The sequence below is a fragment of the Morus notabilis genome, unplaced genomic scaffold, assembly GCF_000414095.1.
Source record: "Morus notabilis unplaced genomic scaffold, ASM41409v2 Scaffold298, whole genome shotgun sequence".
NCBI lineage: Eukaryota > Viridiplantae > Streptophyta > Magnoliopsida > Rosales > Moraceae > Morus > Morus notabilis.
In genome coordinates, this window is record NW_010359398.1 from 80000 (window position 1) to 103949 (window position 23950).

The 23950-nt window shown below is 34.3% G+C and overlaps 2 protein-coding genes across 2 annotated transcripts; one reads left to right on the top strand and one right to left on the bottom strand.

Moving 5' to 3' along the window:
- The first annotated feature begins 10219 nt into the window (after positions 1-10219).
- Positions 10220-12749, top strand: LOC21396103 (pentatricopeptide repeat-containing protein At3g61520, mitochondrial). The gene has a single exon (XM_010094270.2). The coding sequence runs from the start codon at positions 10282-10284 to the stop codon at positions 12598-12600; it is 2319 nt and encodes a 772-aa protein (XP_010092572.2). The 5' UTR covers positions 10220-10281; the 3' UTR covers positions 12601-12749.
- An 8243-nt stretch (positions 12750-20992) lies between these two features.
- LOC21396104 (WRKY transcription factor 22) lies at positions 20993-22714 on the bottom strand. Its single transcript, XM_010094271.2, has 3 exons — positions 22122-22714; positions 21866-21976; positions 20993-21693 (listed from the first exon to the last, which is right to left on the bottom strand). The coding sequence occupies exons 1-3, from the start codon at positions 22598-22600 to the stop codon at positions 21198-21200; spliced, it is 1086 nt and encodes a 361-aa protein (XP_010092573.1). The 5' UTR covers positions 22601-22714; the 3' UTR covers positions 20993-21197.
- Positions 22715-23950: the final 1236 nt, after the last annotated feature.

The window sequence follows — 23950 nt, forward strand, 5'->3', positions numbered from 1 at the left end:
AATCGTTTGACTTAGTTCAATGGTGGAGGGCACGGGCATTAACTTGGCCAATCCTAACTCGATTGGCAATGGATATATTTTCGATCCCAGTCTCCACTATTTCATCCGAACAAGCTTTCAGTACGACAGGAAGAATACTTGAGGAACGCCGGAATGCATTGCAAAGGGATATTGTTGAAGCCTTGGTTTGCATTAAGGATTGGGATCGGGCCGATCAACGTCTACAAGATACAATTTCACCGGTAAGCCAAGAATGGATCGATGAATTTAATCGATTAACATTTAATTTTGAAGATGATCCCTTAGCTTCAAATTAAATTGTAAATTTGTAATTTGTAAATATGTATTTACTTTTTACATTGTATTTGTAATTTAATAAACAATGTAAGTTTGTACAATTTGTAATTCGTCACAAAATGATTGCACTCTTTTTTCCTTGCCAAGTTTTTATCCCAATTGGGTTTTTCTTGGTAAGGTTTTTAATGAGGCAATCATGAATTACAAATTTAAAAATTAATAAAGAAATAATTTTTTTATATAGTTCGTGTGTTCATTTCAAATTTAATATATATATAAATATAATATATATATAAATTGTAATACTAATATATATATATATATAAATAACTTAATATTAAAAAAAAGTTTAAAAAATTCGGGCAATTCAGGCGGGCTCGGGCCGCCCGGCCGGGCTCGGGCCGCCGAATACAAGCCCGCGGCCCGTTCAAGGTGAAATTTGGGCTCGGGCGGGCGGCCCCAAAATCTCGGGCGGGTCGGGTTCGGGCTCGGGCAAATCCTCGGGTTTTTCGGGCGGTCGCGGGCGGCCCGTCCAAAGTTCCAGCACTATGTGTGAATATCTCAAGATTTCCCTTTTTAGTAAAACCGTTAGGGAATTTTCTAATATTCCCTTATGATTCTTCTTGATATAGACACGTGTCACTTGTATCCTTTGATATCGGTGATAAAGTTGTTTTGTCCTTTTGTAAAATAAGTCAAAAATAGAATACTATTGTCAGATAAAAATCTTATTCTGTATAAAAGAAGTTGTCCTCTTATAACAAAAGTTAAAAGTATTCCTTATCTTGTGAGATAAGGATCTTATCTTATAAGTTTTGTATCTCAGGCTTCAACTATATAAGACGAAACTCTCAGCTTGCTCAAGGCAGAGAAAAACTTGTACACATTTTCTCAAAATTAATATTTCCCCGGATATGAGTTTTTAAATCACTGTTCTTCTTATCTAATTTTTTGAGTTTCTTCTTCTATATCATAATAGTTCTCCTCCTGACTAGTATGCTATATGCTTATCTCTAGTAGAAGAACATGTCTCTAGTAGAGTAACGTGCACAGCTACACATAAAATTTAAGTCTAAGATCATTATTACGATCTTCATAACCATAAGTGATTAAGTATCTGTGACATTAGAAGTCAAAAGTTATGAAGGACACAGTAGTTATACAGTGTACATGTTCTTGGTGTTTATGATTTTTTGAGCTCTCAACCAATAATGGAGTTAGAGCCAAAATGGTGGCCCAACAACTTCACAAGAGTTTTGTGAAGAAAGAGAATATTGAGATATAGAGGAGAGGAAAGAAAAAAAGTAAAAGAGGAAGTCTACACACACATGGATACTCATATTCAGAATACCCAGATAGACATGTGTCAATCTGCTAATTGAGAATTCTAAATTTTTGGCATGTGTAGTTATACACTCGATCTCAATCTGATTTTGGTGGAGTCTAGTTGTTTAGGCATCGAGATCGATCGATCTCAAATATCAACAACACATGATCTCGTGAGGACAGGTGTTGAAGTTTGATTCAGATGTGGAGAATTTCCCCCAACACTGCATAGAAGAGAACAGAGGAAAAAAAAAATAAAAAAGAAAGAGCAGATGAATTACAAGAAAACAATCACCACAACAAACCATAACCCACGCAAAGTACGTGGCCCCATCGTCAAGCAGACCTCTAAACTTTAACATCTGCCACAACCATATACACCATTACCGCCAGAGTATTATTTATCACGTGACAAATCTTTTCTTAAAAAGTCGAAACATAAGAAAAGGCCAATGTTGTCCAACGGAAAAAAAAAAACACACACACTCAAAATCACAAATAATAAGGCGATTGCCTGTTAGAACCAGTTATGTATTTTTACCGTGTTTTCTTATAATATTGATTAAGGATTACCAAAGTAAAACACAAAAACAGAGTAAATACCACACAACGATTAAACGTGGTTCAGTCAAACCGACCTACATCCACGGGGTCACGCCCAGACATCAAGCAATCCACTAATAGGTTCAAAGTTACAGACACCAATCGGACTTAACCAACCCAAGACTCCCTCTTGACTATCGACGCCGCTGTGTCTAACACCCTAAGTGGCTAGCTTGGCGAGCACCACTCGTCTTTAAACGCATTCTCCCGAAAGCTCTCAAAATCTTCTCTCAAAGAACAAAATCGATGAACGCTATATCTCTTCAACTTGTGCACTCCGTACTTTATCAGAATTGCAGTGCATCAGTAGATTCCTCGTGCAACAACCTTTTATAAACTGATCTTAATTCAAAATTAGAATCTGTCTCAGAATCTGTAGTTACAGATAAGACAGTTATCAGTTTAAAATTCAAAACACGTAATCTGCTTCGCATATTCCAGTTTCAGTTTTCTTGACCCAGATTCTCAGCACTCCAATCTCTTTTTAGATGATATCTTGATCTTCAAAATAAATTCATCATGAAATACGGTTTTGAATAAACCTCTTATTCAAACTAAAACAAAATCTATAACATATATTTATTTCAATTTCAAATCCTGATTTAAATAAAAATAGCAACACAATCTTGATCTTCTCCACGAAATCCTCAGAGCCTTATCTTCATTCAAAACGGTGAGGCTAATTTCTTCTATTTGAACGAACCCAAAAGCTGATCTTCTTCTATTCGAACGAACCCAACGAATTCGAGAAACTAACTCCAGATTTTGTCAAAACGCACAGCATTACTTAAGGAACCAAACGACTCAAACAAAAGTTGTACGACACTTCTGTAGCAACTAATATACTACTTTCAAAACGTAAGTTTTTCTTGATATTTTTAAAATAAACAATCCAAATATAAAGTCCAACTAAACCAACTAAAACTCAAAATATAAAAAGAGAATTAAAACGACTCACACCACTTAAAATTGCCCTTTACAGAACAAAACCGTTGAAGACAAAAGAAAAGAAGGTGATCAATGATCTCTCCCACAGACAGAATACTGGATTCGGGTGCCTCAATTATTGTCCTTCCAACCTGGAAAAAAGCAATTATGTTGTATATCAATTCGCAGTTCAATCACACGTTACAACAAATTACATTTTTTATTCATTTATTTATCTTTTTTTAGTATATAAAGAGATATTTATTTTTAAAAATGAATCAAAAAAGATATTCTTTTTTTCCCCAAAGTCTTAAATTTCAAAACATGAATAAGACAACAATTTGGGACGTTCTTATAAGGAATATGTTCGATATTGGGTTGATTTTCCAAAGCATTACTGTCCTTTGAGTACATTGGAGAGTCAAATATTGCAACACAAAACATTAGAGGAAAGGAAATACCTCTTATAAGTAGTCACCATTTTTTCCCGTTATTCTTAATTAATAGTATTTTTCGCCAAATAACATAAAAATCTAAACTCATATATGGGTAAATTCGGTAATTTTCCCGAAAAAAAAAAAAAATTTACTCATAAGAAAACGGCGTTCTTCGTGCAAAGTGAATGGGAATGGTGGGCCGAGGGCGCAAGGGCCGAAGCAGGAGAGTGACGCAGGGCCCATATGAGTACAAAAATTCCGAGCCCATCACGCTGGTGAACTGACAGGGACAGAGTACGAGGAGATGCTGATAAGGATGTCTGCTTGGTAGGGGACTCGGCTGCCATGGGGTTCATTGCCACGACACTACACCACTGATCTGAGCAGATTCTGATTTTGTCCTTTGCTTCACTCTGCTCAGGTATGTTTATTAGGAGTTAGGACGCTGGAAATATGTGAAGTCTGATCCGTTGACCTTTTTTTTAACTCTCTCTTTATTGAAAGTCAATCAATCGACTTTTAAGGGGGGGGAAAAAAACTATGGTAAGGTATTGAAAAAAGAGGGTCTAAATGGTACAGTTCTGAACAAAATTATTAATTGACCATGGTTTGGTTAATAGTTAGTCATCAGTAACGGAGTGAGCTTTTTTTTAAAATAAATATCATGAAAAAGATATGTAAATTGTGTGTATAATATTTTTCAAGAACTACCAAATATAATGACGGAGGGACAGAGGGACAGAGGGGAGGAGGGCCATGGCCCCCTAGGCGTTTTTTTTTTTTCTTAATATAATGATTGCAATTTTAATATAATAGGTATGTGTATAAATTAGATTTGGTCTCCTTAAATTAATAGTTCTTTACATTTTATTAGGCCAACCAATTATATATACATATTAGTATAATCGTAATCATAATCAAAAATTAGCCCCAACCAATAAATCTTGACTCCATATCTATTGAGAATTCAACGATATGAAAAAAATATCTTAACCATAACTTCATATCTATATAAAAAATAAATAAAATAAATTAGTACCTTTTTTCGGTTATCAGTTTATTTTGATTATGAAAGACCTAAACACATGACTTAGTAAAAATATAACGAATAAGGAAAGAATAAAAATTAAAAAATATAAAATAGATTTTTGTAATTTATAATCAAACTTAAAAAAGGTAAGGATCTAACATGAATTTAAAATGTGAAATTATATGAATATGATACCGCCCAAAATATAATGTTATTAGTTCTTTAACTTTAAAATGCATGGTATAAAATTAAGAATATATATATATATATATAGAAAGAATTGGCTCATGAGTAAAATGATTATAGTTGTTTATAAAATAAATATAAAAATAAAAATAAAGAGGGTAAAATTTAGTGGGGGTATACGTGAGAATATTAAATTTCAGTGGTGCAAAATAAAAAGTAAAAACTTTTCAAAGGCTGAAATCTAACTTTTCAAAATCTCAGTCCCCCACTCAGTTCTTAATGGCTCCGCCCCCTGTTGTGGTCACATAACTTTGTGAGACTTCATAATGTCAAACAACAAATTTGGCATTCGAGGGGTGGGATGGGGGCATGAATGAGCTAATATTTTAAGGGATAAAATATAAATTTTATATAAAAAATTAAAAGGAAAGAAAAAGGTTTATCCATCCTCGTCGGTGGGCGGCTTGGCGCCCGTTGACGGTGGAGCTATCGGTAGATTGTGGAAAACGCACTAGCATTGCCGGAGGCAGGGTGTTTTGTGGTGGTTTTTGGAATGTTTGCCTGCATGCACCTGTGGCAACTGCAGCTAATTATGCTCTTCGGATTCCCACTATTGGCGTTGGAGCTGGGCCTTTCTGCAGTGGACATTGGACAGGTTGCTTTATTTAGCTTCCTCTTTAAAAATGTAGACATTATTGCTCATGTCTCTAGCCATTTTTTTTTTTAAATAACATTGTTCATCTGACAAATGTGACAACGTATCAAATTGGTCACATAAGATTGTCTGTCTTTTATTTATTTATTTTTTAAAAAGTGTCTTTTATATTCGCCAAGGTCAAAATAGAATAGTTTTTTTTTTTCCGTTCCTCTAAGATGATAATTTTTACCTCAAGAAGAAACATATAGATCTTACCCTTTTGCAGGTTACCCCAAAATTCCGCAAGTAGTACGCACAAGTGGGAGAAGTTGTCAACAAAGCTCTATTATTAGAATACAAGGGAGAAGTGACTAGCGGTTCATTTCCTAGCCATGCATATAGCCCTTATGAAATCAGTTTCTGTGATTTCAATGAGTTCCTAAATTACAAGTTGCAACAAATTGGGTTTGGACAACGCAGCTGAAGCCGCAGCCGAAGCGGCCGGGAAAAATCGACCTTGAATCTGAATCAATAACCCAACAGATCAGGAAGTCCTATATAGCTGGTCCCATTTTTGGAGCAACATTGCCATGCAATGTAGCTTTGAATGTAAGATTATTCGTTTGTGTGTGTGCACGTACGTGATTGTGTCATGATTTAGAAAAGTTGAAATGCCAAATTCCTCATTTTGACGAATAAGTATCAAGGCCGTCCTTCCTTTCCCCATTGTTCTACATGTATAATGGAAGGAAGGTGTATATATATATATATATATCATTTTTGGGGCATAAGAGAGAAGTTAATTATTCTTGAATTAAAGTTGTGTCTAGAACCTGGAAGCATGATTTATCCATCATTGGATGTGGTTTGTGATCACAGCAGAAAGACGTGGTCCTAATGAATTTTTAGTGCTTGGTCTATTTTTGAAATGACTTGGCTGGATTCTTTTGTTCATATTCTGCATTTTCTCCGAACAAATCTTGCACGGGAATATTAGCAATCATCGTTATTTGTTTGCATGATGTATCAATTTGAAGAATCCAGGCTTCTAAAGTTGTGCATGGTATCTTAATGGTAACTCCCCATCCACACACACACGCGCGCGCGCACACACACACACACACACATACATATATATATATATATATATATATATATATATGAATTATGAGCCTAAAATCTGATATGTGCTGTTTTTCCATTGCCATGAAAAGAGAAGGCTCGCAATCTTTTATGGCATGCATGATGCATGGATGAGTTGAAACTAAAACCAAATAAATAAATGAGAAAAGCAAAGATAGAAGAGAAGAAGAACAAAAAACATTTAACGCGATTCGACAATATGTCAATATCCATGGATCAAGAATACATTTTCCATTCATTCATTGATACATTATGGAGACAATACCTCACCCTATTTGTAAGGGATAAAATAGCAAGAAAAAGAAACTGCCCAATTAAGAATAACATATTGGACCACCAATGGTCGTGGTATAGTGATAAGGACGCTTTTGTTAGATATTCTCTGCTCATTCTTCCAGGGTTTAATACTCATACTCGCGCGTTGCTGTCCTACCCCTTGTGGGAGATTAAGTGGGCCTCCGTGGGCCTCATAGGATGAAAGGGAGTGAAAAATGATTGGATGGTCAGTGAGAGACTAATGCAGGTCATTTTCACATATTCGGTGGTCCCCAAAATTGCTGTTATCGCCAAAAAAACTAGGGGACATAAAATGCACCACCATATCTCCTTTTTCTTTGAGCAAAAAAAAAAAAAAAACTACCGGAATTCTAAATAATATTATGAAAGGATCACAAATTGAAAACTGATATTTCAACCGGATGATCCATGACATAACAAACCAATCTCATAAATGGAATGTGTTTGACTCAGTGAGGAAAGAGTCGAAAATAAAGTAGTTAAGTTCTCTTTTACTAATTATAACTTGAAAATATAAGATAATAGAGTTTACGTGTCAAATAATAAATACAGAAAGTGATAGAGTGATACTAATATTTTTCTTATAACTGTGTAGACAAACGTGTAATGCATTGACAAGTTCAATGAAATGATATCACGTAAATTTAAAAGCCCATGGGTGAAGAGGTTTGGTACTTCGATATAATCTCTGGTGAAAGATATTTTTCCTACTAGGTCTCTTCCGTCCTCTTTTTTATTTTGCTTTTATTTATTGCTCTGGATTGACGAAAAAATCTTCAAACAAATTAAAACATGCGTTTTTCCATAAACGAGAGTAAGTATGAAAACATGCTGTTTCTTCCCTAAACCAACCATTAAAAAAAAAAAAAGAATTGCAAAACATGTAGCTTGTAGAGATGCATTAAATGTGGAGAGAGGAAGAGTAAAGAGGAAGTACAAAGAGTGTTGGTAGAAATCTGAAAGGATAGTCCTCTCTGTTGTGAGAAACCCTTAATAAGGGGTATTTAATTTATAAGGGTGCATTTAAAATGAAAAAAAGTTATTTTACTTCACTGATAAGAATTGTATTTAAACTATTAGATTAATTTTTTAATGTTATAATATGAAGTAGGAGTAGTTTTGTGTCACGCATTTGTGAATTTTTAAATGTACAAATTTAACGATTAAAAAACTAATCCAATAATTAAAAACAATAATTATTATTCAACAATTTTTATCGATAGAACAAAATAACTTTTTTCACCATAAGAATTTTCATTTTATAAAGTCAAGAGGATAGAGACGGGACTTTCCCTTTTATTGCACCTTCAGATGTGCATGCATCAGTGTTGGCCACGGTGGGAGCCAGAAATTGTTTTTCCTGCATGAATCAAACCAAAACTATAATACATCAATCTTTTACTCATGTATATCTATTTGTATTTTTCACTTTTTTTGTTTCAAATGAACTAAACTTTTAATAGTCTTAATTAACTTTTTAAAAGGTAAATATGCATTCGTGTTATAATACGTTGATTTGTAGTTTATTTGAGATTTTAAATTTGAGATTTTAAATTTGAAATATTAAGATACTCGATGGTAAAAAATTAAGGTGTAATTGATTTTTTTTTCCCGTAAAGAACCTATGTATATATTTTTAATCTTTAACATACATAATCTTTAACCTACATAAAAGAGATAATTTTGCTAAATAGTGCTAGCTAGCTCAGTTAGTAAAGATGGAGTGGGGTTAAAGGAGAGATCCCACACTAAAATTCTAGGAGCAACTAACTTGTATTGAAGAAAAAGAGCCAAATTTCATTTCCTCCATCCTCCTATTATCAAGTGTCAAACTTCTATCTTTTTTTTTTTTGTATTTTTTTCTTATATTGATTTATTGATTCTTCTTTCCCTTTTTTTTTTTTTTTTTTTGCTGTTCTCTTTTTTTTTTTTTTTTTTTCTATCCGCTTAAAGCTATTCTACAATTTAATTGTTACAATGTCTTTATTTGAAAATTTCATTTTCCTTAATATCATTTTCCTTACTTTGCTTCCATTAAGATGATTCCTATCAACGACATTCTTACTTAAGCTTTTGGTTTCTTTTCTTTCTTTTTTTTTAACAAAGGGTCCTCCATGGTCTAATTCTTTTTCAATGTACTTTTTTGAACTATTTTTTCTCCTCGCTTGCTCATATTAAAATATTTTATTTCACATATGTCACTACTTAATTTTTCGTGTCTAATCTTTATTATATCGAAAGTGATTATTCTAAATTATTCTTTTTCTTAATTGCTTACTAAAACAATTTTTTTTTCTCAAATGTGTCTCTTTCTTGACAGTTTTTTCATGTAACTTTTGCAATTATTATTTTCTCATAAACACTTTTTCTCTAATTTGTTCCTGTTGATGTAATGTTTCTTTTTTTTTAGTAATATATTTTAAATATGTCTCTAGTTAAATATTTATTGTGACGGCACTCTTAACTACTATTTTTAAATGTATGTCGTCTAATTAATTTCATGTCTAATATGCTCGCTAAAATAATTTCATGATCTATTTCTCTAGACATATGTAATATTTAGCTGAAATCTACACTTTGAGTAGAGCGTCTATACATACATATATTAAACATACATATGGAATAGAGAATAGAGTAAAACTTTGTTTTATCTCCCTCCACCTTCGTCCATTCTCCCTTTCTTCTTTTTTTCTTTTTTGCTTTGTGTTTGTTTTATCTGTTTGCTTTTTTGTTTTTCTCCTTTCTGCCAAAAATAGCTCGTGCTTTAAGTTTTTGACAATGTGCTTTTCTGAAATATTTTTTCTTCATGCTTTGCTTTTATTAAAATATTTTATTTCAAATGTGTTTTTAATTAATTTTTTCTTCCTTCATTGTTCAATTTTTTATGTGCTTTCTGGAAATATTTTGTTCTCGCTTGCTCCTATAAAAGGCTTTTTTTTCACACATGCGTCCCTGTGTGTAATCCTTATTATACCCAAGATAATCCGTATAAATACTTTTTTCTCTAATTGGCCAGTTGAAACATTTTCTTTTTTCTTAAACGTGTCTCCTTTTTTTTTTTTTTTTTTTATTTAAAATCTCAAATGCGTCATTTAAAAATACGATATTAATAATTTTTTTTTTTCAAGTTGCCCTATTGAAATTATTTACTTCTGAAATGCTTATATGTTAAAACAACGTTTTTCTGCAAACCTCTCAAATATTATTTTCTCATACATACCCACTTAATAATTTACTGCCTAATTTGTCTCATGAAGAACTTTTGTTTTCTTTTAAATGTGCTCTATGTAAATATTTGTTTTACTAAAAAAAAAAAAAAACTGCTAGAGAGACAAGTACAACAAGAGGAACATCAAGATCACCAAACACCAATAATCGATCCTCACAAACAGAACAGAATGAGAATAATGAAATCTCTCTCGGCAACAAATCACTCCACAAAACCATTTCTCCACCTCCTCCAACTTAAGCTTCACCCCCGCCCAACTCCCTCCATTCTCCGCCACCTCTCCGTCGAATCCTACCCTCCCAAAGACGACGAAACCTTCATATCCCACGCTCTTCAACTCCTCCAACCACCGGAGACCGAATGGAACGCCGAACAACTCCAAACTCTCCTCTTCTCCGACTCCGAGTCTCCATCTCCGACGCGTCTCCTCCACATCGCTCGCCGCTTAGACTCCTCGTCGAAGGCCCTCAATTTCTTCGACCACGTCCGAGAAAATTCCCACCTCCCAAAGGACTCGTCATTGCTGGCTTCCACTTTCCAGGCCGTTCTCGAGCTCGCCAGCCGAGAACCTAGTTGGGAAAAGCGGCTTTTCGAGCTCTACACGACATCGCGGGAGCGGAATGTTCCGCTCACAATCAACGCCGCAACGCTTTTGTTTGTTTGCTTTGGCAGGGCAGGAATGAGGGAGGAGTTGATGACTGTGCTTAAGGGGCTTGATGATGATTGTAAAAACACGCATGCTTTGAATCGCGTGATTGATGTTTTGTTGAGATTGGGGTGTGTTGACGATGCGCTTCATGTGCTCGACGAAATGCTTGAACCTGACGGGAAATTTCCTCCCAATGAGGTTACGGGTAATGCTGTGTTTCCTTTGTTGTTGAATAGAGACAGGTCGTTTAGGCGCTTCGAGGATGAGGAAATTATTGGATTGGTTTCGAGATTTGGCGAGCACGGCGTGTTTCCTGACGGGTTGCTACTTAGGCAGTTGATCACGAATTTTTGTCGGGATAAGAAGGATGGTTGTGCTTGGGATGTTTTGTGTAATGTGATTAAATCCAATGGTTCTGTAGCTACCGATGCTTGCAACGCGCTTTTGGCGGGTTTAGCAAGGAGTAAAGATTTCAAGAAGATGAATGAGCTTATGGAAAAGATGAAAGAGAAAGATATTAAGCCTAATGTTGTCACTTATGGGATCCTTATTAATTGTTTGTGCAAGTCTAGGAGAATTGATGGGGCATTGGAGGTGTTTGCGGTGCTGCGCCAAGGAGGAGAGAATGGAAAGTATTTGGTTAAACCCGATGTGATTATTTACAACACTTTGATTGATGGACTCTGTAAAGTGGGGAGGCAAGAAGAAGGATTGAACTTGATGGAACAGATGAGATCGGAGGAATTTTGTAAGCCAAATACTGTTACCTACAATTGCCTAATTGATGGATTTAACAAAGTTGGAGAGATTGAGAGGGGTCTGAAGATCTTTGATCAAATGAAAAGAGATCAAGTGCCACCAGATGTGGTTACCCTTAATACTTTGGTTGATGGAATGTGCAAACTTGGAAGAGTCGGCAGTGCGGTTAAGTTGTTTGACGTAATGCAAAGGACCGGTATTCAAGGCAATGCCTTTACTTACACGATGTTGATCGCTGCCTTCTGTAGTGTCAACAACATTAACAAGGCAATGGAGCTGTTTGATCAGATGGTGAGCAGTAGACATTCCGCGGACGCAATTCTTTACTACAGCTTGATCTCCGGTTTGAGCCGAGCTGGAAGGATGGATGATGCCAGCATGGTTGTGTCGAAGCTGAAAGAGGCCGGCTTCTGCTTGGATATCGTTGCGTACAATGTCCTAATCAGCGGGTTTTGCAAGAAGAACAAGCTGGACAAGGCTTATGAAATGCTCAAGGATATGGAAGAGACCGGGATAAAACCCAACACTATAACATATAATACCTTGATATCCCATTTCTGCAAAATCGGGAGCTTCGAAACTGCTCATAAAGTTCTCCAGAAAATGTTGAACAGCGGTCTTGCGCCGACTGTCGTCACTTATGGATCCCTGATAAATGCATATTGCATGGAGGACAAGATCGAGGAAGCCATGGAACTTTTCGAATGGATGAGTTCGGGATCAAAGATTCCTCCCAATACCGTAATATACAACATTCTCATAGATTCCCTCTGCAAGAAGAACGACGTAAAACTCGCACTTTCGCTGATGAATGACATGAAAGTTAGGGGTGTGAAGCCCAATACCACCACGTACAATGCCTTGTTCAAGGGCCTTAGGGAAAATAACTTATTGGAGGAGGCATTTAAATTCATGGATCAAATGGCTGATCAGTCTTGTAATCCTGATTACATAACCATGGAGGTCCTTGCTGAGTGGCTTTCTGCTGTTGGTAAGAGAGATGAATTGATGAAGTTTCTTCAACGCTATGAGGTTTCTGATTGCACCCCAAGCAAGCTCACAAATTTTCAGGAAGGGTAGAAAGGGAATTCGGGTGGCAGAGCCAGGTTTAGCTGGGAATGGAAAATTACCAGAATTTATCCTCTTATGATCATGGTGGATTCCACTCTTCCTTTGATGTTGTCAAAAGTAGGCATATAATGAGGCGTGATTTATTTATTTATTTATTTATTGGCTTCTTTTTTTTTTTTTTTTTTTTTAAGCTTTTGGTGCAATAGTCCTCAGACTTTTTAAGAAGTGACATTTTGATCCCCCCGATCTTTTTTACTTGACTGGTTAGTTCTTGAAGTTCTTTTCTTTTCAAAGTTTTGGTCCCTAGTCCTAACATTGATCATAGGCTTTTGAGATTTAACGGAAGCTTCATCACGTAATTTTCTAAATGTTATAAAGAGACGGTATGAAGTTTAAAATATTTTTTTTATTTTTAAGGGTTTTTAACAATTTTGAGGAAAATATTTTAAACCTTATATGAGGTCGATAATTTCCAATATGACTCAAAGTAGAATACAACGCGAAATAAGGGAATTCGCGTGACCTGTTTTATTTTTCGTACCAATCTATGGTTGATATGTATAACACCAATGACAAAGCATGCATGCATGCATAAGTTAGATTATGCATGCATGATTTACATGTAATGTATCTGTGCATATGTGTTTTATGTGTTTTAATGTTTTTATGCACTTGATATGAGGACTTGAAACCTACTCATTAGAATTAGATATATACTAATTACAAAGCACGTGTTATGCACATGAATATTGTATTCGTTGATTTTTTTAATGTGTTTCTAGATTTATCTTTTTTCGAATTTTTTATTCCCTTAAGAGTTTAGGATATTGTAAAAAAAAAAAAAAAAAAAAAAAAAAGTAATTAAGTAGAGTAGATTTAAAAAATAGTGAGATAAAATTAGATATTAAGAAAGTTAGGAAATATATTTGAGAAAATAGTATTTGATAAGATTAGAAAAAAGATATCTTTAAATAAGGACGTATTTGAAAAATGTTATTTTAGTAGGACAATTATTTAAAAATCATTTTAGTATGTAACTAAAAAATTAATGACATTTTCAATATAACATTATATTATAATTGAAAAAAAAATTAATAGAGAATGTGTATATATGAGGATATAATAACTGAGAAAGACGCAGGAGAAAGATGTTGGATTCGGGACATTTTAAGAGAAATTGTTTTAGTCAAGAAATTGTAAATAATTATTTATAAGGTTACTTTTGATGTAGTACTATTTTAGAGAATTATATGAAAATTATTTAGGTTGGAACATCATCGAGATACAATGAGATAGATTTAAAGAAAAAAAAATTTTAATGAAGCAGATTTAAAAATATATAAGATGTTAGGAGAAAATACTAATAAAAATAAATAAATAAACGAAAGTAAGAAGGAAGGATTAAAAATGAAAAACAAAAAGATGAAGGAAAAAATAAAAATAAAAATAGAAAAGCAAGAAGGGATTAGAAAAACAAATAAACGATCGTGGAGGGAAGTTAAAAAAAAATAAAAAATAAAAAAAATAAAAAAACACTTTTGATCAAAACCAAGAAGTATTGTAGAAGTGATTTGGACTCTTATATATATATATATATAGTTAGATTAAATTAGATTAGATTAGATGTAACATATTTGGTTTAGAGACATTGTTAAATAGCTATTAATCAATAGTAAATTGTTGTTTGAGTGATTTCTTCAATTTTTTTCACTAATATGGTTAATTAGATCATAAAAGTGTCATTTCTTTTCAACTTGGAATGATATATGTTTATCAAAGGTGCTCACTTTGTGTTGTGGTACATGTTTACCAAATGCTATGTATTTAGATTTGTATTTTCAACAAATTTTATTAATTGTAACGTATTTGTGTCCACATATAATTGTGTTGTGTTGAAATCAACTAAACACAAACATAAAATATGTACACGAACTTTATATGATTGTTTCTTAAAATTTTAAATTACCATGTAGGGGACTCGTGATTACCTGTGTTAAGTTTAAAATATCACTATGAATTTTATGGGACTAATCAGCAAAAAGAATTTAAATTTTGGGACTAATCATCAAAAAGAATTTAAAAGTTAAACCGTTACAGTACAATAGTTCAAGGACTAACAACACAGCTCCTGATATTCAAAACCAACGCCAACCCTCAATAGGCCAATTTAGCCATTTTAGAGACAAGAGTGTGCTTATATTACTTTTTACCATTTTGAAAAGTTACTGGGGAAGTTTTTGCGTAATTATTGGTTAATGCTTTGCGAGAACTGTGCCACGACAATTTCTAAAAGCTAGCAAGGGTAGCATTTTCCCATGTCTCTAGTGCAGTGCATTCAAAAACATCCCGTGTGCCACACAATGATAAAAATATAACATTTTTATCGATGTTTTCACGAAAATTTTTATATTTTAAAAGTACCAATATAAAAATAAGAGTACAGTATTTTTTTCTGCAGAATATTTTAGAATTTTCACAGATATTTCCACAAATATCGATATTTTCATGAAAATTTCCATTTCCAAGTAAAACGTAAGGTTAAATGACCGATTATCGTGAAAATTTTATGGAAATTTCACATAAAGATCGGTAAATATCCAAAGAAATTCCCGCCACTTTATATATATATATGTGCGTGTGTGTGTGTTTTTTTTTATTTTACTTTTTAAAAACTTTAAAAAAATATGGCATGGTCAAAATTATATAAGGAACTATTCAAACCTCATGCCTTAGTATAAATATTGTTTAAACTAAAAATGTGTTCAAAATACCTTCCAACCTCCTAGAAGATCCTTTTGGTATTGATAATTTATCATCATGTTTGAAACCATAGATGTATGATATATGTATTATGTTGACTTTAAGCTATTTTACTAATTTGTGAATATGTGCTTAGTATTTATGGTATTACGATTATTTTACCGTGCATATTTATCAAATAATTAGTATTTTGATTGAGAGTTTCATCTAAATAATGTATTATTATCTATTTTAAGGTTTTTAAAGTCTCATTTGAAAATAGTGTTTTAGTATGAATTTCTATTTTTTTTACGTCAATTTCCACCGATATCGATATTTCTATCAATATTTATGTAAAATATAAGTACCGATATTCCCATAAATATCGATATTTTCATCCTTGGTGCCACACCGGTCTTGAAAAACTAACAACTTTTGTTAGATTCTAAAACGATTTTAGAATAAAAATAAGAGAACCTTTTTGGTAGGACTAGTAAAAATGAACTACCGGTAGTTCTCTGCTTTTTAATCATTACATTCGTATCAAAACTATATATTCTGCATATGTTTTTAATTTAATATAATTTTGAGATCTAACGGTTTAAAAACTGGTCATATTAGTATGTTAGCCTACTAAAGAAACTCTCTAAAAAGTGGGAGCAAAGCAGAAACGTAATTGGTGTAAATCATGTGTTGGACTTTAAGATGCCCATAATAGTGCATAACCCAAAAAGCAACGCTGATTTTATTTGAAATAAAATTCACGATGCATGAAAAAGGCAAGTATCTTTTTAGATATATGATAGAATATTTTTAATATCTTGACCGATTGAGTAATTAGGTAACTTACTCTCCAATAAATAACTGAAAAGATACTTTTTATTTTTGTGTTTGTTCCTTTATGATAGATGTTGCTATAAATAGCTAGATAACTACGTACAAATAAGCGTGACAGAAATATGTCGACTCTCTGTCAGTTTTCTCTCTATCTCCTAGTCTTCCATAGGTTATCGAGTTATGGATTATTGTGGCTGTTTGAGTATAACTGTGTAATAACCATACACTTTGAGCAATTAAGAACGTGGTGATGATCGGGATTATGGAGGGAAAAGAAAAATTATTTTCCACATGAATAAAACCTATTTTGGTTCCCATATATCCCGTATTAGCCATTAGAAACACATATGGGACCTTCTCCGATACGTCAACGTACTGGTAGACCAAGTTTTTTATCTGTTAGATCTGCATAAAATCATGTAAAAGTCAAAAAGTACGCAATTCTAATGGTTAAAAAATCCTGATCTATTGGTACGCCAGCCGTACTAGAGAATTTTCTATTTTCTTTTTCATTCTCTCAAAGAAAGGCAGAGAAAGAGAGAGTGCGGAAAGGGCCGATAGGCCGACGCGTCGCCGATCTGCTGGCCTTCGTTCTTCGTCCAGTGAGTTGTCGCCGATGGATCTACGTTGTGTCGGGATTCGTGCTGCAAGGGAAGTGGAGCCTGGCTCGGATTAGAGATAAGTAGCAAGAGTGGGCTATTCGTCGCTAATCTGTTGACCATTGATGGAGGAGGCGTTGTCGTCCAAGGTGGTCGTGGGAGACTCGGATCTCTTCTAAGATCGAGCTGGGTCGGAGGGTGGATGGAATGTTTTAGGCTACTTGGATCTGCTGTAGGTTGGGAGGGTATGGTCACCGTCTACCTAATGTCGGTGTTATGGCACCCAACCGTAGTTATGGCTGGGTGGCGCCGAGTGAGGGTGGCCAGCAGTACTGCTGGTCTCGCCGTGGGGTTGGCCAAGTTCGGGCTGCTGATGCTCTCCAATGGGCAGGTGGATGAAGTTAGGTGGCTGAGGCTTCGCGGTCGATGGCCTCAAGGGATCTCGGATACGTGGTTCACAGTAGAGGCCGCACTCTGGACTTGTTTTTAGTCCTGTTTTTATGTTACATGTTTACTTTTGTTTATGGTGTATTGATAATAAAGGAGGCGGTGGTTTCAACGCCTCCCAATGTTCGTGATGTCCCCCACCTGGTCGAGTCGATCACCGTCGATGTAGGTTGTTTGGTCTAGTTAGTTTTAGGCCGCGTAGATGTCCCCTATATGAGGGTTTGGTCTCGGTCGACTGGGTTAATTTATCGAATGTTTGGTCTCTTTCAACGAGCTTCGACTATGCTCAATTTTTATGTGCCAATCAGGCTTTTCCCGTTTGGGTATCGGCATTAGTATTCGCCCTTGTACTATTATTGTTTTTACTAGTTGATCTAGTTGTTTAGGTCGAATTTGATTGTATTTGGGATCATTTACGACATGTTGAGTATGTATTTTATTCCTTTTAATAATGAAATTTCTTTTTATTAAAAAAAAGAGGAAAAAAAATTATATGTCTGATGATTGAAAGAGTTTGCTTTGCCTAGTCCATTTCAATGTCACCATCTTTTCTTCCCTTCTTGAACTTTTCTTCATTAATGGCCCTTTTAGTTCACGGATTTTAATTTTTAATTCGAATTGAGATGTGACTTTATATGAAAATTTTTTACTGCAGTAAAAAAGTTAAATATGACTGCTTTTGAGAGCTTTTTATTGTAATAAAACTAAAATTCTAAACTCAAATCGGTAAAATAAACGGAGCTTAAGATCCAGACAATTTCATTCTTCCTACAAGCTTCCTTTCCCTCCAGTAGTTTTTTTTTTTTGTCGGTTGGCCCTTCATGTTATGAAGAGAAAAGGTGAAGTTTTAAAAAGATCTCTAAAAAATGACCTCACGAGTCATTGCAATCTTGAGCTATAAGATGGCTCTAATTTTGTGTGAATCAACCAAAAATATTACGATTACAGTTATATGAACTGACCGGTTGATCAGGACTTGTCTGTGATAAGACAAAAAAATCCACCAACATATGTTGAACGAGTATTGACATGAAACGACAACAATTTTAGCAGAAAAGAGAGAAGAGGACAATTCAGCAAAAATAAAAATAAAATACAAATATATATATATATATATATATGTGTGTGTGTGTATGTACAAAAAACAAAAAAAAAAACAAAAAAAAAAAAAAAAAAAAAAAAAAAAAAACGAGATGACAACTTTTTCTCCCTTCTTGAAAATTTAGACCTCTAGGTTTGAACGTCAAGATTCGGACATTGAGCTTTTGTGTCCACCCAAATGTTTCCTCTTGAGTCTTGAGGACTAATAAAAATAAAAATTATTAGTAAAACGTAGAAAATAAATAATCTTGTACTTTATCTGTATGGATTTTTTTTAAACTAAAAACTTGATCAAACAAGAGCTACTTATGGACAACTCTTTAGCTAATAAATAAATAATAATAATAATAACAGAAAAATGATCGTGGTGTGCTTGTATTTCTTGCATAATAAGCAGCAACAAAGTTAACAATCTTATGAACTACAAGCAAATTATGCAATTTCAATTCCCGCAAAAGAAAGAAAGAAAGAAAACTTTGAACGTTGAATGCTGAAAATTTCCATCAACTTGAAATTTCCTATATTTCAAGTCCTAGTATCATTTCACAAAAAATAAAAAATAAAAAAAAATCTTAACCTGTAAATTATTGTTAACAGCAATAAATCAAATATATTTATGAATTGATGACCGACCGCAACAATATATGTTATTAACCTTAAATCATCTCAATCTCAATGTCAATGCTACATTATTTGATATTAAGAAGTGTGAAAATAGCATTTTTAAAATTCGATATTGACACACTAATTTAAGACTCCACTAGAGATGCTCTTAGAATCCCCTTTTCTTTTCCTTTTTATTCTTCTATCGTCAATTGAACCAATATAAATCGACATTTTTAGTCTGCTACTATCGAGCAAGAAACAAAAAATGATATGTAATGTTGGGGACAGAGGAGAGAGCGGAAAAAAATATGACCTCTAAAACAGCACCAATAGTGATTAAGGCATGTTTAGAAGAGCTTATTAAAAGCTACTTTTGACTTTCGAGGTCTAAAAATTGCTTCTAAAAGTATTTGAATGATTTATCAATCATAATTGTTTTGAATTTTCAGAAGAGTTTTCAGTTAATGTCAGAAAATATGACTTCTAAAAAAAACACTTCTGAGTAGACCTTGAAACTTGTACCCCAAGTTTAATTAAGGTATTATAAACTTAATTCTAACACTTTATTGCTTATTAGAAAATTTAAAAATCATGTTAACCCATTAAGCTCTTAGTTCCAAACACTTACTGAAAAGTCATAGATTTTGGGAGCCTTTGGAATTAGTTTCAAAATGATTTTATTTTCAATAAAAAGTAAAAATAAGATTATTTTTAGAATCATTCTGAAAATGATTCTGAAATTGCGTTCAGTTAGTTTTTTAAAAGATTATTTTGAATATAATAAAAGAGTGAAATTGTATTTGATTATAATTATTAATTAATATATTATAATATTGTTGATAAGTATTAGAAAATGAAAACAGCTTTCAACTGTTTTTCAAATTTTTTCACAAAAATTATTCTCACTGTTTTCGTTTTCGTTTTCAAAACATTTCCTAGTTTGTGAAGTCACGATAGTTTATAGAAATAAATGCTCAGCCCAATTATATCTTTTTTTTTTTGAAAAAATATTATATGTAGCACAATAATTTAAAACCTTCTAAGGTGTGGCCTATCTTTTTTTAAAGTTATTACTAAGTACCGCTATTTTAGCCGTGTAGTTTATTTCGCTGATTCGAATTTTTAATTCGAGTTAAGATGTGACTTTATGTGAGAGTTTTTTACTGTAGTAAAAAAGTTAGATGTGACTGTTTCTAAAAACTTTTTACTGTTACAAAACTCGAATCGATGAAACGAACGGAACGTAAAAATTCCCAATAATTTATAATTGATCCAAGTACCGGCTACTAAATTGCATCATTTGCATCATTTGCCTCATTTCTTGTATAATATCCATTGTTTCCCTATTGACTAAAGTCATCTGTATTTCGTTATCTTACAAAATTTACTGACTAGAATTTTCTTTGTCGCATCAAAAACCAGAAAAGAAGATCCTGCAACCTCCACAGAGTAGTTATTTTCACAGTGACTCCTCTTGGTTAGTTTCTGAGAAGCAACAGTAATAAGCACAAAAGGGCAAGAAGCATATATAAAAGTGAATCTTCACAGTTCACACTGAAGATGATGCCAAATCCTTTTCATTCTGTCTCAAAGTAGTCAAAATACCATTCCATACACAACTATCATAAGGTATAAAGGTAATGGCAAATGATCGACTAGGCAAAGTCATCCCCCTCATAGATTAAGAAAAATTCTCTCGGATTAAGACTCCAAAATGTCAAACCTAACATTTAAAAAAAATTGAAAAATTGGCTCTAATTTTGAAAGGATCAATGATGTGATGGCCCAATATTTTCAAAATTTACCGTTTACAGAGAAAATCAGTTCGCGTATCAACAATTATAGTATTTATAAATCATACAAACTTTATCAAATTTAACTTTATTTAAAAAAAAAAAAAAAGGATTGGGAGTTCCCTGTAAATCAATTCTTCTAATTGGAGATTCGGAAAAAAAAATAATAATAATAAGAATAGTATTAAGCAAAGAGAAAACGGTAAGAAGTAAAATGATGAAAGATTCTTGCAATTAGTCACTACTTTGACTTTACATAAACAAAGCAAAAATAAATTAAATTAACAAAAGAGATAATAATAACAGTAATGATAATCAAATGACTAATTACAACTCTGTTTGTTTCCTGCTAAACCTCACTAATTAACCTGTGTTAAAACCAACACCCCCACCAAATCTCTCTCTCTCTCTCTCTCTCACTCTAACTTCTGTTCATTACAAAACGCGCAAAAAAAAACCTTGTCGTTTCCCAATCTCCGGCGATTCAAATACTTCCGGCGGCCGTAGCGGCACTATTAGCGACCCAAGGGAGGCCAAAGCTCGACGGGAAGTTATCGGAGAAGAAATCTCCGGTTGCCGGAGTGCCGAGCCCCTCCAAACCCACGAAGAAATCGTCGCTGACGGCCACGTCGGAAAACCCAAACTCGTCTTCTTCCTCGTCGTCCATCAGAACGGTGCTGCTCTCAGGGCCTTCCTTGCTCTCCGTGGTGGTGCTCTGCGCCTGAGCGGCGGCGAGATCTTCCTCGGCCGAGGTCGCCGGCGACGAGGGTTTGGTGATGGGTGTTGATTTCCCGGCGTCCCCGGCGGCGGCTGAGGAGGGCTTCTGGCGAGTGGAGCCGGCGAGGGAGTTCCGGTGGGTAGGAGCAGGGTGGTTGTGCTCGGCGGTGTATGTGACGATGAACATTCCCGGGTCGGATCTGTTCCGCTCCACTTGTTTACGGGCCAAACAACCCTTTGAGCTGCTACATCTATAATATCCCCTGTTTTTGGGAAAGAGAGAAATTTAATAAAAACCCATTTATTCAAGAACAATAGCAAATAAAATGAAGCCCCGTTTTCGTATTTAATAACTGAAGCAAATTTAGTGATTTTATTTTATTTTATTTTATTTTTGAATTTTTTGGTTGAACGGTTCGAAAATTAGTTTAGTACCTTGGATATGGAGAGCCTTTGATGGGTTTTTGGCCATATTTACGCCAAGCCCAGATGTCCGAAGAAAGACTTTCTGCCGGTACTTGGCAAACCTTCTTCAGCTGGTTCTTTCTGAAATGGAAAAAGAAGGAACAACACTTTAAAAAAAAAGTGCAAATTTCAAGAGATGGGTATTATTATCCAAAAACTCAATAAATAAACCAAAAAAAAATTCTAATTTGTTGACAAAAATCAAGTCAAGCACAAATTAATCTACCTCTTTTTGGATCTCGGGGTGGTGCTACTCGTAGAGGCGCCATGAGATTGCTTAGTGGACTGATTAATATTGTTCTGCTTTGTTTGTACTATTACTCTCTGGTCATTGGAAGAATTGAGCGACGAAGAGACGCTTATGATGTTTGGTGTAATATTTGTCTGAGATTTGGGGAAGAAAGGCTTGTAAAGCTCGTGAAGCTCTTCTTCCATGGCGGCGACGTGGTTTCTTACCCTCATGGGATCTGGAGGAGCGAAGACTTGACTACTGCTCTGCCGTTGAGTTATCATGTTATTGCTACCAAATACAGGAGAGAAGAAGAAAGAGTTGTTGTTAGTGTTGTTGTTGGGTTGAAAGTCAGCCATGAAAGAGATGGTTGTCGTGGTGGTGGTGGTGGTGGCGGTTGAGGTGGCTGCAGCGGCGCCGGTACTGACGGAGGAGCAGCCTCTGACAACCGCCTGAAGGCCCCAGTCGTCGTCCATCGCCGGTTGCTCCGACAAGCTCTGTGAATCTCTGTACCTTTGTGTCTGCTTGGAGAAGAGAGAGAGAGAGAGGGAGAGAGAGACAAAAGAAGGCGCTGACTTTTGGTGAGGAAGAGAGAGAGAAGGAGGAAAGATAAGGATGCAATGAGTGGGAAAAGAATAATATATACGTGTATATATAGAGAGAGAAAGTGGGTTTTCACAAGAAAAAAGAAAAAGAAAGAGAAAAAAAAAAGAAAGGAAAGTCTACTGAGAGAGAGAGACAGAGACAAGTGGGTGTTTTTAGAGAAAGACGGGGTGGGGTTGGCATCTCTATGCAATGCTATGTCTTTATTTTTATTTTTGAGAGAAAAAAAAAAGAAGAGGAAAGTCTACTGAGAGAGAGAGACAGAGACAAGTGGGTGTTTTTAGAGAAAGAGGGGGTGGGGTTGGCATCTCTATGCAATGCTATGTCTTTATTTTTATTTTTATTTTTTTAATTTGAGAAATTTGAAAAGTGGTTTTGGGTTTTGCGGGGGGGTTGACTTAGGAAAATGTCAAAGCCGGATTTTGATGATAAGAAATTCCACACGGTGTCTAGAGAGTGGAGCTCGTGTGTTATACCGACAAAAAGAGAAAGATATAATTAATTAATTAATAACAAATTAAATTGTTAGGGAGAAAATATAAAAACAAATAAAGGGAATGCGGAAACAAGTAGAAAATTTTGTGGGGGTGCTCTTTAGTAGAAAATTTTGTGGGGTGCTCTTATAAAAAATGGTTAATTTTTCTGAATTTTTGGTGGGTTGGTAAGAGACTGAAAAGTGAAAACCCACACGCGCTTTTGGACATACCCGGATTCCTTAATTTGAGGGTTGGCTGTAAAAATAGGGCAAGTCTAGGTTACCCCATTTTTTCATTCTTGGGTACTAAATAGAGTAAAGTTCTTCAAAATGGTTAAAAAAATCAAATTAACTTAAATTCCAGAAGTTATGCTAAAACAGATCTCTCTAAGTCCCAAACTATAAATTACTCAAAATCAAAAGTTTAAGAGGAAACTAAAATGCACTACCCGATAAAATATACAATATATTTTTACCGTGGTTCTAATTGGGCAATATGCTAGAATAACTATCCAACAAAGTGAAATTAGCAAAATGACCTTCTTCTATTTTTTATAAAGAAAGACACTTACTCATTTTTTTGTAAAAAGATGTCATTTTGTAAATAAAAATTTTTGAAAAATTATTTTACTAATAAAACTTTTCAAAAGAGTTATTTTTACAAAAGTCTCGCTCTAATTTGCCAAAGTTAGGTTACCTATCTTTTTTAATCTTGGGCAATAAATTATTGTGAATTCCAGAAATTATG

Coding starts and splice junctions, on each gene's coding strand:
- LOC21396103 (XM_010094270.2), top strand. CDS start 10,282: ATGAGAATAATGAAATCTCTCTCGGCAACAAATCACTCCACAAAACCA.
- LOC21396104 (XM_010094271.2), bottom strand. CDS start 22,600: ATGGACGACGACTGGGGCCTTCAGGCGGTTGTCAGAGGCTGCTCCTCC. Junction 21,977..22,121: donor ACCCCGAGATCCAAAAAGAG/GTAGATTAATTT, acceptor TTTCCATTTCAG/AAAGAACCAGCTGAAGAAGG. Junction 21,694..21,865: donor AAAGGCTCTCCATATCCAAG/GTACTAAACTAA, acceptor TCCCAAAAACAG/GGGATATTATAGATGTAGCA.